The sequence below is a fragment of the Balaenoptera acutorostrata genome, chromosome 9 (genome assembly GCF_949987535.1).
Source record: "Balaenoptera acutorostrata chromosome 9, mBalAcu1.1, whole genome shotgun sequence".
NCBI classification, from domain to species: domain Eukaryota; kingdom Metazoa; phylum Chordata; class Mammalia; order Artiodactyla; family Balaenopteridae; genus Balaenoptera; species Balaenoptera acutorostrata.
In genome coordinates this window covers 28,991,151-29,005,629 of record NC_080072.1, presented here as the reverse complement: position 1 = coordinate 29,005,629, position 14,479 = coordinate 28,991,151, and the positions used below count along the sequence as shown (strand labels likewise).

General features: G+C 40.9%; 1 protein-coding gene across 6 annotated transcripts in view; it reads right to left on the bottom strand.

Moving 5' to 3' along the window:
- MPPED2 (metallophosphoesterase domain containing 2) overlaps positions 1 to 14,479 on the bottom strand; it is a 174,572-nt gene that overhangs the window by 158,866 nt on the left and 1,227 nt on the right. The window contains exons 1-2 of one of the 6 annotated variants that reach the window (XM_057553649.1): positions 13,661 to 13,791; positions 9,515 to 9,764 (exon numbers count right to left, since the gene is read on the bottom strand). The exons of 1 other annotated variant lie outside the window; for it this stretch is intronic. In XM_057553649.1, coding sequence (XP_057409632.1) covers positions 9,515 to 9,642 — 128 coding nt within the window. In that variant the 5' untranslated portion in view covers positions 9,643 to 9,764; positions 13,661 to 13,791. Of the gene's footprint in view, positions 1 to 9,514; positions 9,765 to 12,180; positions 12,201 to 13,340; positions 13,401 to 13,660; positions 13,792 to 14,479 lie in introns of those variants that run through there. 4 more of the 6 variants (XM_057553648.1, XM_007181006.2, XM_057553647.1 and 1 more) reach the window with 4 other exon arrangements.

Below are 14,479 nucleotides of genomic sequence, written 5' to 3'. Positions count from 1 at the left end.
GATCCTTCTTTGAACTGCATTATGGCAGAATTCGGAATTAATATCCTTTAGGAGTTAATACCTCCTTCCTAGTCTGTCTATTCTTCCCAAAGACTCCCCCCTCCTCATTCTTCTTTTCTCTAAGTTGGTGGAGTCAAAATAGGTTTCAGTGCATCCAGCTGTGCCCAAAATGTGAAGGTCAGGAACAAAGTGAAAACAAGTTAACCTGTAAAAGTCAGAATTTGAGCACAGCACATGGTAAGTCTCCTAGATACTAACAGATGGCAGACCTTGGGCAATTGAAGTTTCAGATACTTTTACATTTCTCAAAAGCCAGTTCATAGTTCACTATTTCTCAAATGGATTTTTTTTTATATATATATTGAAATGCAAACCTCAACTTCTGAGTTACCTAAAAAGGCCTACCAAATTGCTCCTTCTCAGGGATCAAAAATTGTTATTCTGATCCTTTCAAATGCTGGATTCATTGTTATGTAGAGTTGGCATGCATACCCCACAAAGCCAAGGTGAAATCTGTCTTATCTTCCTGCTGAGGCTGTTTAGGGATGCTGACACACTCCTGGTGTTAAAGTCAAGCCCAAGGCCAGGGACATCATAATTGCAAGAAAGAGTTATGAACTAACAGAATATATCTGCTAGGCCCTCCCTCTCCTCTTTTCTCTCTCCTTCACATATACCACTATCTTCCCTCTTCTCCATAAAACATGTATCTCCACATTATATTTGCTGCCCACCCAAGCAGGACCAACATGCAAAAGTTGGTACTTTTAAGAAAAATGGAATATATTAAATATAAGGCAAAACCAAGAGCAATGGGTATGATACTTGTGATTTTTTAAAAAAATGCCTAATACAGTCTGACAGGCTTCTGTGGTTATCTCTGAAGTCTTAAGGCAAAGCAAAATGAAACAAAAGGGGGAAAAATTTTCCAAAACTCAGGACCAAAATAGAGCTGGTAGAATGTCTATGTCATAGCAAAAGGCTAACTCAGGAAATTAGAGAAACATGCTGAGGTTGCTTAGCTGATGGGAGATTTCACTTTTTTTTCTTGATTTCAGTTTTAAGTCTTTGTGCAAAACACATTTTAAACTAAGTGTACAATATGTAAACGGTTTGAAACTTGGTCTGTGGCCCAAATACCTAAAACTAAATACTACAAGTAAGCCACTTTTCTTAGCCAATCAGCAGCAATGCCAAAATAGCCCACCAAAAGATGGGAAAAGATATTTTTCCAATCCAAGCATTGTCAAATCTTTGAGCTGGAAGGTTTCAGAGACTGTCTATCCAAAGAAATAAATGGATTTGAGTAGAGTTCATGTTATGGTGTAGTGCCCTGTAATCTTTTAACGAAGCCACTACCAACAAATGAACTTCAAGAAGGGTTTAATTCTCATCTGGAATTTTAAGGCGTAATAGTATCAAGTACTGAAAATTTACTTGTTTGCTTTATTAAATAGTACTAGTGTTTCTTTTCCTGTTTTTTTTCTCAACTAGTGTCAAGAGCTTTGCTATTTAATATAAAACCATACAAAAATTTAAACCAACTAGAGGGACTTATATTCTTGATTTGTGGTAAAGGAAAAAAAATGAAAAGCCTGCAACAACGCATTTTCTTACTTGCATATATTTTATCCTTCTAAAGGGACAGAAACTGAAGAAAAAAAATCTTCAAAGCAAAATAGAAGAAAAATATGCAGACCCAAATACTGCAAAGGCCAATAAATTCAACAGAGTTTCCTCTTTGCAGAGTTAGTGTTTCTACATAGACAAAGCCTCTAAGTGTACTCTTTACATTAAAAAAAAAGAGGCAGACTAACACGGCGGTCTGGAAAAGTGTGGTAGTTTTGTCTGTACTAATATTGAAATAATAGCCTAATCATGCCAGGATAGCTACTGAAACATCCTGTTTCCAGGATGCTAGGAAAGTCTAAAAGGGGAAGAGACATGGGAAGGAGAGAGCTAAGGAAATACTGAAAAAGAAGAAAAACAAGCTGATGGTGGATAGATCTTCCCAGACTCGGTGAGCTTTTTCTCCTTTTTGGAAATAGTTCAGAACTACCTAGAGTTTGTTATACAAAATGTGGCAGATTTAGGGGCATTAGCTTTGTTTTTATGTCTTAAAATCTACATCTTCATTGGCTCTAAATCTCAGAATTAAAATTAAGCATGTTTCAAATACAGACTCCCTATTATAATACTTCCTGTTTAGCTAGTCTTGTCATTTTGTCTATTTTTATCAAAATGTCTCCCTAAAAGAAATTTTTTAAAAAACTGTACTTAGAGCAGGAGATAAATTTAATCCATAAGGAGAGGTGAGCAGCGAGTTCCTAGTTTCAGGATAGGAACTGGCCACACTTTCCGTATGAATCTTTCTCTCTGTAAATGTAGATAACTGCTTCAGGATTTGAAATCCAGGCATACCACAGTAGAAAGAATCCACTTTATTTGTCAAAGTTCTTTACCCTCCCAGAGAGTCAAGTAACCAAAAACAAACAAACAAACAAAACTACCCAGTTAAGCAACATACAGCTAAGTTTCTAAGAACAAATCCATATGGACAAAAAAAATTATTTAATTTTAGGTTGCCTTTTTAAAGCCAGAATTCAAACAAAGAAATCGACGGAATAGGAAATAAGTCAGTTCTAAAATGAAGTCTAACTGCCACGGACCACAAGACCAGTGCCCTCAGGGAGCATATAGGAAAAAGAACTTATTTTTAAAAAGAAATGAGAGAGGAAAAGAAAAATACCCCGTGTTTATATATGAGCACAAACCAAAAGGGCCATTCAGCCATCTCCAAGACAAATTTCAGATTGAAAACATTAACAGAAATTATGGCCATGCTAATGTTCAGGCCGGTGATAAATTTGTAATGAGAAGGAGAAAGCAGCTTACCAAGAGAAAAATGTTTAGAAATTTTTTTTTTTTTTTTGCACAGCGAATGCAGCCCAGCTCTGCAACAAAGGATGAATTTCTACCTTGTTAGTAATGTGCAATTTTACAGAGCCCCAGATGTTCGCTCATTCATTGATACTCTTCCTCTGTGTGAGGAAGAGGTCATTGGTCTTCCCCCCTCCAAAGCGTCCCCATGATATCTCACTATTATAGTCTTTCCCTACAGAATATCACTAATGATGAGGGATTTGTGTTCTTAATTTCAAACGGACTAAAGAAAAGAGAAGAAAAGGAGAAACCCTAGACTGCCAGAGTAGGAAGGAACGATGCTAAAGGGCATCGAGTCCAATGGCTGGTGAGGAACTTGAAATTCAAAGAGGCTCAACTTGCTCGGGATCACAAACCTAATTAGTGACCAAGACAGGACCAGAATCCAGGTTCCCTGAAACACCGTCAAGTCATCCACTATAGCAAGCTGTTTACTGATACTATATACTCTGCTGGCTTTCAAAAATGAATTGGAAGGTACTTCATAAAGAAATTTCCCTCCAGTTACAGGATTAAGAAGTAGTCAGCATCCTTGGCCTCACATCTTCCCACACATGACCAAGCTGAATTATACTGAACCAATGAACAGCCCTTGGTCTATACCTTGATTATAACATAAAACAGAAGAAGGTACCTCCCAAGGAAGCAGTGCTCAAAGAAAGTAGAAGATTTACATTAGAGTGAGCCTTTAATGCAGATCTTGCTAACAAAGCAGAAGGGGTTGTAGACAAATCACATTTTTATCATTCTTTAAAAAAAGGTTTTTATTATCATAAAAGTATTACATAGTTCTTATAAAAATAATTTAAATTATACAAAAGTATATAAAATAAAAAGTGTAAGATCTTTACCCATCACTCCCTCCCCCAGATTTGTTTGCAAATTTATTCCCTACATGATCACCAGTAATGTTGGTATTTATCTTTCTACACATTTTGAGATTTTTTTTTTAACCAAATGGCATCATTCTGTAACACTCTTCTGTAACTTTCTTCCTGCATCTAAGGATACCTAATTCAGACCTGAAATAAACATTTACTTCCTACCATGTAAGAATGAAACTTCAGATCAGACAAAATCCTGTAAGAATTTGGCATGGAATGATCACCCAGATACCCTAAAAGCTTCAGATCATTTCGGATTAGCAATGTCCAAGCAAACATTGACAGATGCTGTAAAACACAACAAAGCAACAAGAACAAGTTGGACTGTCAAGTTTTATGCAAGCAGTTCAAACAAAAAGATGTTAACACTTATTTCATGCTCACCAGCTAATGCACAAGACCATAAATATTATCACAGCATCTATTTATGAAGTGCTATCTTCTGGGCACTATGTCATATACATCATCTCATATATTGTTTACAACCGTCTTAGAGACTCATCTAACCCATTTTACAGATGAGAAGACTGAAGTTCAGTAATCCTGTCCATCATCACCTAGCCAAGCTAGTAACTGGTGGGATCAGCATGTGTATACAGATCTCTGATTTCAGACCACATTCTCAGCTGCCATGTGAGTACCGTCCTCATTCCCCAGCTCAAGCTGTGCCCTTTGTACTCAGTCCTAGTTAATTATGGTTAACTCTTGATGCTTCTGTTGTAACCAGAGCCATAGGTAGAGAGCCTAAGACACTGATGGGGGTACAAGGGCCTGAGACGAGCACAAGTGAATGAAGGCCACTGTGATTCTGCAGAGAACAAGCAGGTGACACTCAGCTCTGGGGATTCCTTGCCCCGTTGGGACTGTCAATCCCGTGGAGTAACTGAAGGCAGGTGAGACACTCCTTGACAGGCAATTAGAAGTCAACGCACAGACAGAGAAAGACAAATACTGTATGTTTTCACTTATATGTGGCATCTAAAACATAAAACAAATGAACAAATATAACAAAACAGAAACAGACTCACAGACACAGAGAACAGACTGGTGGTTGCTAGATTGGTAAGAGGTGGAGCGGGGGCAAAATAAGTGAGGGTGATTAAGAGGTACGAACTACTAGGTATAAAATAGATAAGCTACAAGAATGTCATGTACAACACTGGGAATATAGCCAATATTTTATAATCACTTTATATGGAGTATAACCTATAAAAATACAGAATTACTATTTTGTACACCTGAAACTAATACAATTTTGTAAGTCAACTATACTTCAATAAAAAATTTAAAAACAAAAAATTTTTAAAAAAGAAGTCAGGGCACCTTCCAACCCTGACAGCCAAAACTCCCACCCAGCCAAGTTTGCTAGTAATGAGTCCTGGAGGAAGACAGGACAAACTTACTAGTGATTTTCTTATTTATTCATTTATTTATACTCCAGTGATTTTCAAAATGGACTGAGACAGCTTAGAATAAAAAGGTGCAGAATCAATAAAACAATCATTAATGCGAAGAGCTAACATTTACTGAGTACAGAGTATGTACTAAGCACTCCTCTAAAAACTTTACAAGTCATAATGTTTTTAACCTTCACAGCAACCTTTGGAGATAGGCACTACTTTTATCATCCACACTTTAGAGACGGGGGGAAAAAAACCAGATAAGTTAATACCTTTGTCCACGGTTGGTTACACAGCTAGTAAGTGGTGCAACCAGGTTTTAAATAAAACAATCTGATTCCACTGGAGACTCCGACCACGACACTACACTGCCTCCTCAAAATAAGTATAAAAAAACAAGAGCTAAGTAAGGTTCCAGGGGTGTTGACAACTAAAGCCGTAGACAAGGACGTAGCTAAAACTGAAAATAAAATTTGATTTGAGCTTCCTAGCAACCAAACCTTAAAGAAAAAGGTGAGGAATTAACCTCAGTAGGGTAGCCAACCATCCTGGTTTGCAGGGGACTGAGGGGTCTCCCGGAATGTGGGACTTCCGATGCAAAAACGGAGATGGTTGGGTACCCTACTAAAGATGTTTTACAGCATTTCATTAGGCCTCAGATAATCTAAAACATACCAAATCTTGATGGTGTTTTCAGACCTACACTGGTTCCTTGAGCACCTCCTCCCACTATCATTAAAAATACTAAATAATTTTCATCATTAAAAATACTAAATAACATTCTGCTGGGGAAGATGACAGGGTTGTAGAAAAATGAAGCCCTGTTAATTGTTGGTTTTCAACTATCACATCTATCAGTATGTTCAAGAGTCTGGATAAGAGGGGCTCATGAATTCTGGGTTCAAGTCTGCCCTGTCAACTCCAACTGCACTTTAATTTTCTTTTCCAAGGTCATATCGGATTGCTTTCTTTAAAAAAAAAATCCTCCCTACGTCACAGGCAGAGATGTATATAGGCTAGTAACTCTTAGAAAGCTTGGTGGCAACCTGGTCAGAACTCACAGGTGAAACCAAACCAAGACCATGGAGTAAACCCTTAAAGCCGGTGGAAACAACAACTCTAAAATCAGGGATGAGCTTCTAAAGATGGGAACCGGGTCTTATGCATCTGTGTTCCCTCCACAGCAACACCTTGCAAATAAATGTCTTAATTGCAATCTTAATCTTAATATGTCAGAGCTAAAAAGATCCATAACTATCATTTGGTACAAATGTTTACATTTACTGAGGCCGGGAGAAAAAGAAGTAAATTGCCCAAGATGGGTCACAAAGCTGAGGTGAGACAAACTAAATTAAATGGGAAGTGAGCTATTCCTTAACTAAGGTAAGAAAACCTCAACTAGGTTTCATGAAAGAAAATAACAGATCATTTAAGGGCCCAGCATTGTAACTCCAATCCAGGTGATCTGTCATGGGTCTTCATAGACCTCAGTTGTTAAGTGCCAAAGGAAAGCAAATATTTTAAGAAACCCATGCAAAATAAATGAGCAACTATTCAAGTGGAAAAGACAATATCTTTGTGGAGAGGAGTAAAGCTCTACCATAACATGTTAAAAATTTTAGAAAAACTTAAGACATTTTAGACTAAACATTTTATAGGTATTTTCCAGCCAATTTAAGTTTCTATTTAGACTCAGGGCAATCTTTTAAAATATAACATGATCCCATTTAACCAAGATAGCTGAATGCCCAGCATGGGTCAGTCACTGTGCCAGGGCACCAAGCACGGAAAAGAAAGGCCAAGGAAAAGGTCGGCCAGCATTTTGATAACATGCACACATGTTCATACAAACACTCAAAATATTAAGACAGGACAGAAGGATCCCAATGAAAATTTCCAAATCTCAATCACAATTTCTCATCTCAATGCACAATCAAATCAATGGATCAATCAAGCAATCAATCAATTAGTATTTCTAAGCACCTGTTACCTGCTCAATCCCTGCCTTTAAGAAATGAATGATATCATTGAGAGAGAGGGCAGGTGGGAGAGAGGGGAGAGACAGAGAGGGAAATTATAATGGAGGTGGTCTGGTTTGAAGTAAACACCAAATAACGAGGGACATCGTGTTGGTGGGGGGGGGGTAGGTAGGCACAGTCATTTTGGATTGGGTGAGATAGAAGAGGTTTCCTAGACACAGAGGGGCCTGAACTGGCTCTCAGCAGAGCGTAAATGTGAGTGTCTCAGCTGTGAGAAACAGTAAAAGCATCGAGATGGAAAGGCTCACGGGGTGCTCAGGTGGCAGAGCTGACATGCGTGGCTGGAACAAAGGGTTCAGGTGGGAAGCCCTTAGTGGGTGATGAAGGTGAAAAGGCCAGCTGAAGTTGACCGTGGAAGAATTCTCTACTTCTAGGAAGGAAGTCTGGTAAAAGGGCTACACAGCTGTCTAGGCTGCCACTGCAAACTCCATTTTTCAAGCCTTGTTTTCATAAAAGGTATAATTTGATCCTTCGAATTTTTCATGGCTAGATCTAAGCACATCAGTCCTAAAGTTACATGATTTTTCAAATATCTCTGTGCATTCACAGCTCACCAGTGGAATCTTAGGGCTACAAACAAGCGAAGAATAAGCTGAGATTCCCTATCAGTCATTTTCCAAGGAATCTGGGGCAAAACATATTTCTTTTGCCTGGGAGGAAACAGAATCCACAAAGTGCTTTGTGATTCTTTAATACAGAACGTCACACCAGCAAAGCAGAGCTAAAGGAATCCTAAGTCCAGCTTGCACACATTCTATAACATATTTGAAGAAAAATAAATTATCAGAAGCAGAAGAATAAAAGGAATATTTGAAATGAACACAATTACTGTTCAGAAAAGCCATTTTAACAAAGAAAAATCTTATTCCCCTTAAAAACCTCTCCTTAAAACCATGTTAGGAATCCTTCATTATCATGAATATATTCTGATTTAAAGAAAGTAGAAAAATCTTAGAAATAGTTTAGCATTAACCATTTGCAAGGATTTCTTTCTCTTTTTCTTCTTCTCCTTTTTTTGCAGAATTCCCATCATAGATAATTGAGTAGCTCTACAGAATATGCATACTTGCGAAGTAACATCCCAGTATTTACTATACTACCCAGGCAGTCAAGAGAAGGATCTTTTTGTTTGGTTAGTGTTTCTAAATTTGGTGGGGGAGGTTGAGAGTGTGTGTGTGTGTGTGTATGTGTGCGTGTGTGTGTATGTGTGTGCGTGTTGGGTGGGGGGGGGAGACCTACTGTTTTTTTTTTAATGCCCAAATAAAACAATTACTTAAAAAAGAGCTTGTGACTTGGACATGCCCCGAGTTCAGTTTTGCCAGCAATGGCAAAAACAGTCAACAGAGCCCTAACCTCTTTTCTCTCTTGACTATATAATGGTTTGCAAAGGGGTTTAGTCCTACTATGAAAGACTCATGTTAGACATTGGAAGAGTCTAATAGAGAATGAGCACCAGGCCTTGAATAAACAAGGGAGATGGTGACCTTTTGCCCCTTCTGCTGAAAGCCCAGCACATCCTGCAGCAAAGGAACGGAAAAAAAGCTGGTGTGCGTCCAGGTGCAGCAAAATCTTTGCCTCTGGATTTCTCCCACACTTTGCTCCTGAAACAGTTTAAACTGAGACATGACTTAAATAGTATTAGGGAGTGAGGGGAAAGTACAATTCCTGGAACCAACTGTTCCACTGTCCCTTAATCCTTTGTTCCCCATATTGTTTGAGTCCTGTAGCATGCAGCACACGTTCTACGAGCAACAGGCAAGACGATGGATTTAGCAGTGGCTGGACAATTAGTCCCAATTAGGCCTGTTTCCCAGCTGAATGTAAAGGGGTGGCAGGGTGAGGTGTGTGGGGTGGGGGGAAACTACAGAAATTTTAAAGATATTTCATCATGGAGGCAAGCAGTGTAACATAAAGCAAACTGAAATAGGGGTCAGGAGACTCTGCCAAAATTCACTGTGCGACATTAGGCAAATACCTTAACCTCTCTGTTGTTATACACAAAATGCGGGCAACCCTCAGAGGCTCTGAAGATCTAATGCCAAATTGTAGTTGAAAGGACATACTCTGGAATTGTTCAGCGTTACACCGACGTGGAGGATTCCTCTGAGTTGTACTTGGAACCATAGATACCCATCTGTTTGGGGAATCATACACCTTTTATTCCCCTGGGCAGAAGTCATTAGTGAATTTCTTATTTTATTTCTAGTTTCCTGATGGCTAATATTTTAAGTTCATGAGTGATACTTACATATGTACATGTGGCGGCTGGAATCTGCTCTGGTTGATGTTGTAGTGCGTGAATGCCTGGGTGGGGTTGGAGCTGTACTCATCCACCGTTATGGTAACCTTGCCTTGAGAAGGAATCCCATGTGCCATCCTTCCTCCCTATAGGCATGAGCAATTCACAACTTTCCGGAGCAAAGGATGGAAGCAGGCATGGTGCGTTTCAGCCCAATCTCTGAACCCAAGGGTCTACTCATCAATACTGCTGTGTGTTTCTGAAAAAAACAAATGAAAAAAATGAGAACGAAGAAAAAGAGGATGTTCTAAGCGATGTCAGATGGGACACCTAGACATGAAATTGGTCCAGGAAAAATCTTAATCTGTGTGGTTGCCTCATGGATAAAACCTTTCCCAACTCTCCACCCAGCATGTACTTCAGAATGGACATGACACTCCAAATGATACGGCTGGCTGCTAGCAAATCATTTCAATGGTGTTCAAACTAAGATTTCCTCTTTAATTATAATTATGGCACTTAACGTGAATTACGGAAGGGGCACTTCCACAGTTGCCATGGTGTCTAACTATAAATGGTTTGTGCTCGAAGTGGAGAATCTTCCAAACCTTCCCTGCTAATTGGAATGTCTGGTCTGTACAAAGTTGGTATCACAGAATAATTTGAAATCTCGGTGCTTAGCACAGCCATAAAACACAATGCCAAATGTCAATTTTAAATGCTGTGCTCATAACAGATACCTGTGTGTAACTATAATACACGCATAATATATGCACACATCACATATAATTTTTTCTTTCACAGTGGCTCCCAGCACACATAGGTACTCAAAGCTTGGTGTGTATATGGATTCCACTCTGGCCAAGAACTTTATGGAAGGCAAATCCTTCTTGCTAAATGTAATATAATTTCTTTAAACCCTCCAGTTACTCAGGGGAAAGTCAAATACATCCAGGCTTGGACCACCATTTTGGATGCACTCATTACCGCCCCTCTTGGAGCCCAGAAGGCGAGGTAAAGGAGGGTGGCCATTGGATCTACCACTTCACTCCTGCTTGGTGCTGCATAATTCTCAGTAGCTGGTTTCGTACTTTAAAAAATGTTTCTGTTCTTTTTGATTCTTTGTATAAATGTCAATATATTAGTTGCTGCCCTGGGTTCGGAAATGAGGATGCTTATTTTTATACCAAGTGTGCAAAGGCTGAGCAGAGCACATCCCTGCTTCGCTGCTGTTGCAATTGATCAGTGAGGTTTTAAAGAAGCGGGCAGCACACTCCCTGGATAACCCTTAGGTAACCCACATTCTTACTTTAAGTGCTCCACATTAGAATACTTTCACCATGTGCACCATTAAGCTCTGGGAATCTTAGCTGCTATCTCAAATAAAAATATTTAGAATAATAGGATTAGATTTAAATTTGGCATGAAACACCTTAAATACCAAGCAAAAAGGCAGATGGCCTGCCATAGGCCATTTATTTTATTATTTTACAACCCAGGGCTTGTGTAGTCCTCCATATGCTAGCTGGGCTAAGAAATTCCGCAGCGTTCTACTCAAATCATTGTCTTCTTCATATTAGCAAAGCAAGCTAAATAACACCCACCTTGCCTGCATTCCTAATGCACAACAGCACCGCCAAGAAATGAATCCCCTGTGCTCTGGCATTTTAAACAAAGTGTCACTTTGGGTTCTCTTTCTTCTTCCTGACTTCATGGGAGGTATGAGTCCTCTAAGCACCAGTTGACAGACAACCAGGCCAGTAGGATTAACAAATTAAAATCTTCCCCCACTCCTCTGATGTAAGATATCTATAAGAACTGCTTACAAATCATAATGTAGCAGTTCTCATACCAAGTTTGCAGCTGTTTCCTTAATTTCCCCCACAATTATATTTTACTGTTATTTTGCATAACAGTAAAACACAACACCTGCTTCAAATTGCAGTCCTGTTCTAAGTACTGTAATTCTCTTTTGAGACACAAAGTACCGAGAGACACGACCGAAGCGCAAAACTGCATAATTGCACCACGCTGAAAAGTAAAAACAAATGAAAACATCTTCCTGTTATAGAAATGACTGTCATTAAAAAGAATGTTAGCCATCAAAGCACAGAGGGGAAAAAATACACATTTTCAGACTGCAAGAACTTAGTGTTTGCATAAATTAGAGAGTGGTGTAAAAATTACATGGCAATTCTTATGTTCCTGCCATCAATGTCTATTGTGTGAAATACAGAACATCAAGAAGCAAGGGAAGCAAAATTCATGTCTAGACCATTGTGACCTCTCAGTGACAATCTCTGCACCCGGTGCCAGAAACAGTTTAAATGTTTCTGGAGTAAACTCGCTAATTAAACTAAGCAAAATGGCCTACAAATGAAAGATACATTCCTATTATGTAAATATCTAGGCAATGACTTACAGTAGCTAGCATCAGACCCTCCCGTTTGAAGCCCAGAAAAGATGGAACTTAGAAGGTGATCAGTTTGCATTCCTATATGGTCCACTGTACCCTAAAGTCAACATGGGATTTTGCCTTTTCTATCAAGTGAGATCTGTGCCTCTTCAGCAAGCACAGGCCCCTGAAACTCGGAAAGGCTAAATGGGTGGCTGGCACCTCATTTGAATTCATCTTTACCACGTTCTCTTTCAAATGTTTTATCGAAACAGTGCACCTGCAGTGTCTATCTTCTTTAATCTGGAGTCCTTTGAAGAAAATGTCAGACTGAGGCAGAGAGCTTCAAAACTTTCACAGGAACCTTTACAGACAAATCAAGAAAAAGCTTATTTTTTAAAAATGCTATGTTCACCCCCACTCACATCACAAGATGATCATATCCCAAGAATAGGAAACACCAATACATGGGAAAGGCTTTTTTGTTTGTTTTTTGGTAAACTCCCTCCTCTCACCTGAGAAATCTAGAAAAAGCTTGAAACAAAACAGAATGATACACCACCTAAAACTACCAAGAACCTGCGTCACCTTGCTTCACGTATTTAGTCAGTAAAACCTTCCAAATAATCAGATTTTGGAGCATCTCATCCTCATCACACTTACATTACTTTATGTATCATATTTAAAGAGACCAGTATTCTTTTTTAAAATTTCCATTTTTATACTTCAATACATTTGCTCTACAAAACAAAGGAACCCAGTACTAAATGCCAGGAATCCTAAAGAAAAATGTAAAAGGGATTGACACTGCCAAACATTCATGCTGGTGCTACTTTGATTTTCTCTTAAAAAAAAAAAATCATGTGAGCACATTTTGCATTTCCTAGACAGCAATCACTTATCCTGTGCCTTAAGCTGTGCAACTTGGAATGTTCTTTTTCAGGAATCTAGTGGGAAACGCTTTTAAAGTCTGCTGGCAATGAAAGGATTAAAAGCTGAGGAATTAAATAACTGTCTCCACCTCCTAGACACCAGAAGTCCAATTTACCAAAAGTTTTCAAAGCAACAACTCATGACCTCTCTGCCCGAGCACCGCACGGCACAGCCTATAAGAAAGGAGCCCGTGATTTCCTCGTTTAAACAAGGATGCTCATTTTATTCACTAGCCCTAAGAAGACCGCCCGACCGCCTGGCCGGACTTTGGGACTCGCCTGCTCCGACTCCGCCAAATTTCGCTTTCTCCTCCCTCTGCAGCACTGATCGAGTGCTTTCTCAACTCACGCCCTTACTCTTTCATGCCCATCTCCAGTTACTCATCCCTGTATTCCGGAGCGATGCCCAGAAGCCTTCCGGGCGGCTTCTCCAGCAAGGTTTTTAGACGGATGCACAAAGTTCCACGTGCCTCTGTCCACAGAGCGCCCTCCCTCCCGACGCACTTACACCTGAACTTGTCTCCAGCACTGCGGACACCCGGCTGGCACATTCTTTCGGAAAGAAAGGGCAGGACTTTTCTCCCGCGCCTCTGGCAACGCGTAGAGTCTATATATGGTGGGGCGGGGGGCGCGGAATTCTCTACTTTGGATTGGTGTGTTTGTTTTAAATCTAGGGTGGGCAGTTGGGGGTGGTCAGCAACTACACACACACACACACACACACACACACACACACACACACTCGCGCGCGCCCTGCCCTCCCGGCTCACGGCCGGCTCGTCCGGACTACAGCTCCCCCTTCCTTCCTGGAGCACCAGCTCGCCTTACTCGCTCAGTCCCCCGTTGCCACCGCCGTCGCCTCCGCTGAGGCCGCCGCTGCTGGCACTGTTGGCGTTGGCGCTCGCGGCCCCAGGCTCCGCTGGGCGCCTGTCTTTCTTTCTCTACCTTTCCCCCAGCCCCGAATTGATTGATGACCACCGGCGGCCAATGGCTCTGACACCGCGCCATCCTCGCTCGAGCATCACAGCCCCACGCCCCCGACGTCAGCCTCCAGGGCGCGTTGGCATCCCCGAACCCTCAGAGCGGAGCCCGCGCCCGGAGCCGCCACCGCCTCCCTGCTCTCTGCCCCGGAGCTGCGGGCTGCTTCCCTGGAGCGGCGGAGAAAGAAAGGGAGGGAGCCAGCGAGCGTTGGAAGGGGGTGTGGAGGCCACGGATTTCCCCCCCTCTTTGGAAATCTTTTCTTGCACTTAAAGTTTTGTTTGTTTTTTCCACCATGACCTGTTTGTGTTTGTTTGCAGCATCTCAAATCAATTACACATTTTTCATGACCCGCATTTGCACTTAATTTGGGGTGTGTTGGGGGGGAATGTGGTAATAAATCTACCCCACTGGCGCATCCTTAATTTCTTTCCTTGCTGGTGGATTCTAATCCCCTCCCCAATCTCCAGGAAAATGCCCCCTCTACCTCCTAGGCCGCAAACCTCGGAATTCAAAGGCTTTACAAAGATAACCCTGTTACATGTAAATAGCAAAGAAACTCCTGCCTCTCGAGGGAAGAAATCGGGCGGCAACGGTTACTTTTTCTCGCCGCTCGTCCCCCGCCGCCCAGCCTGGGTCGCCTGCTCGCTCGGCAGGCTGCAATCGTGG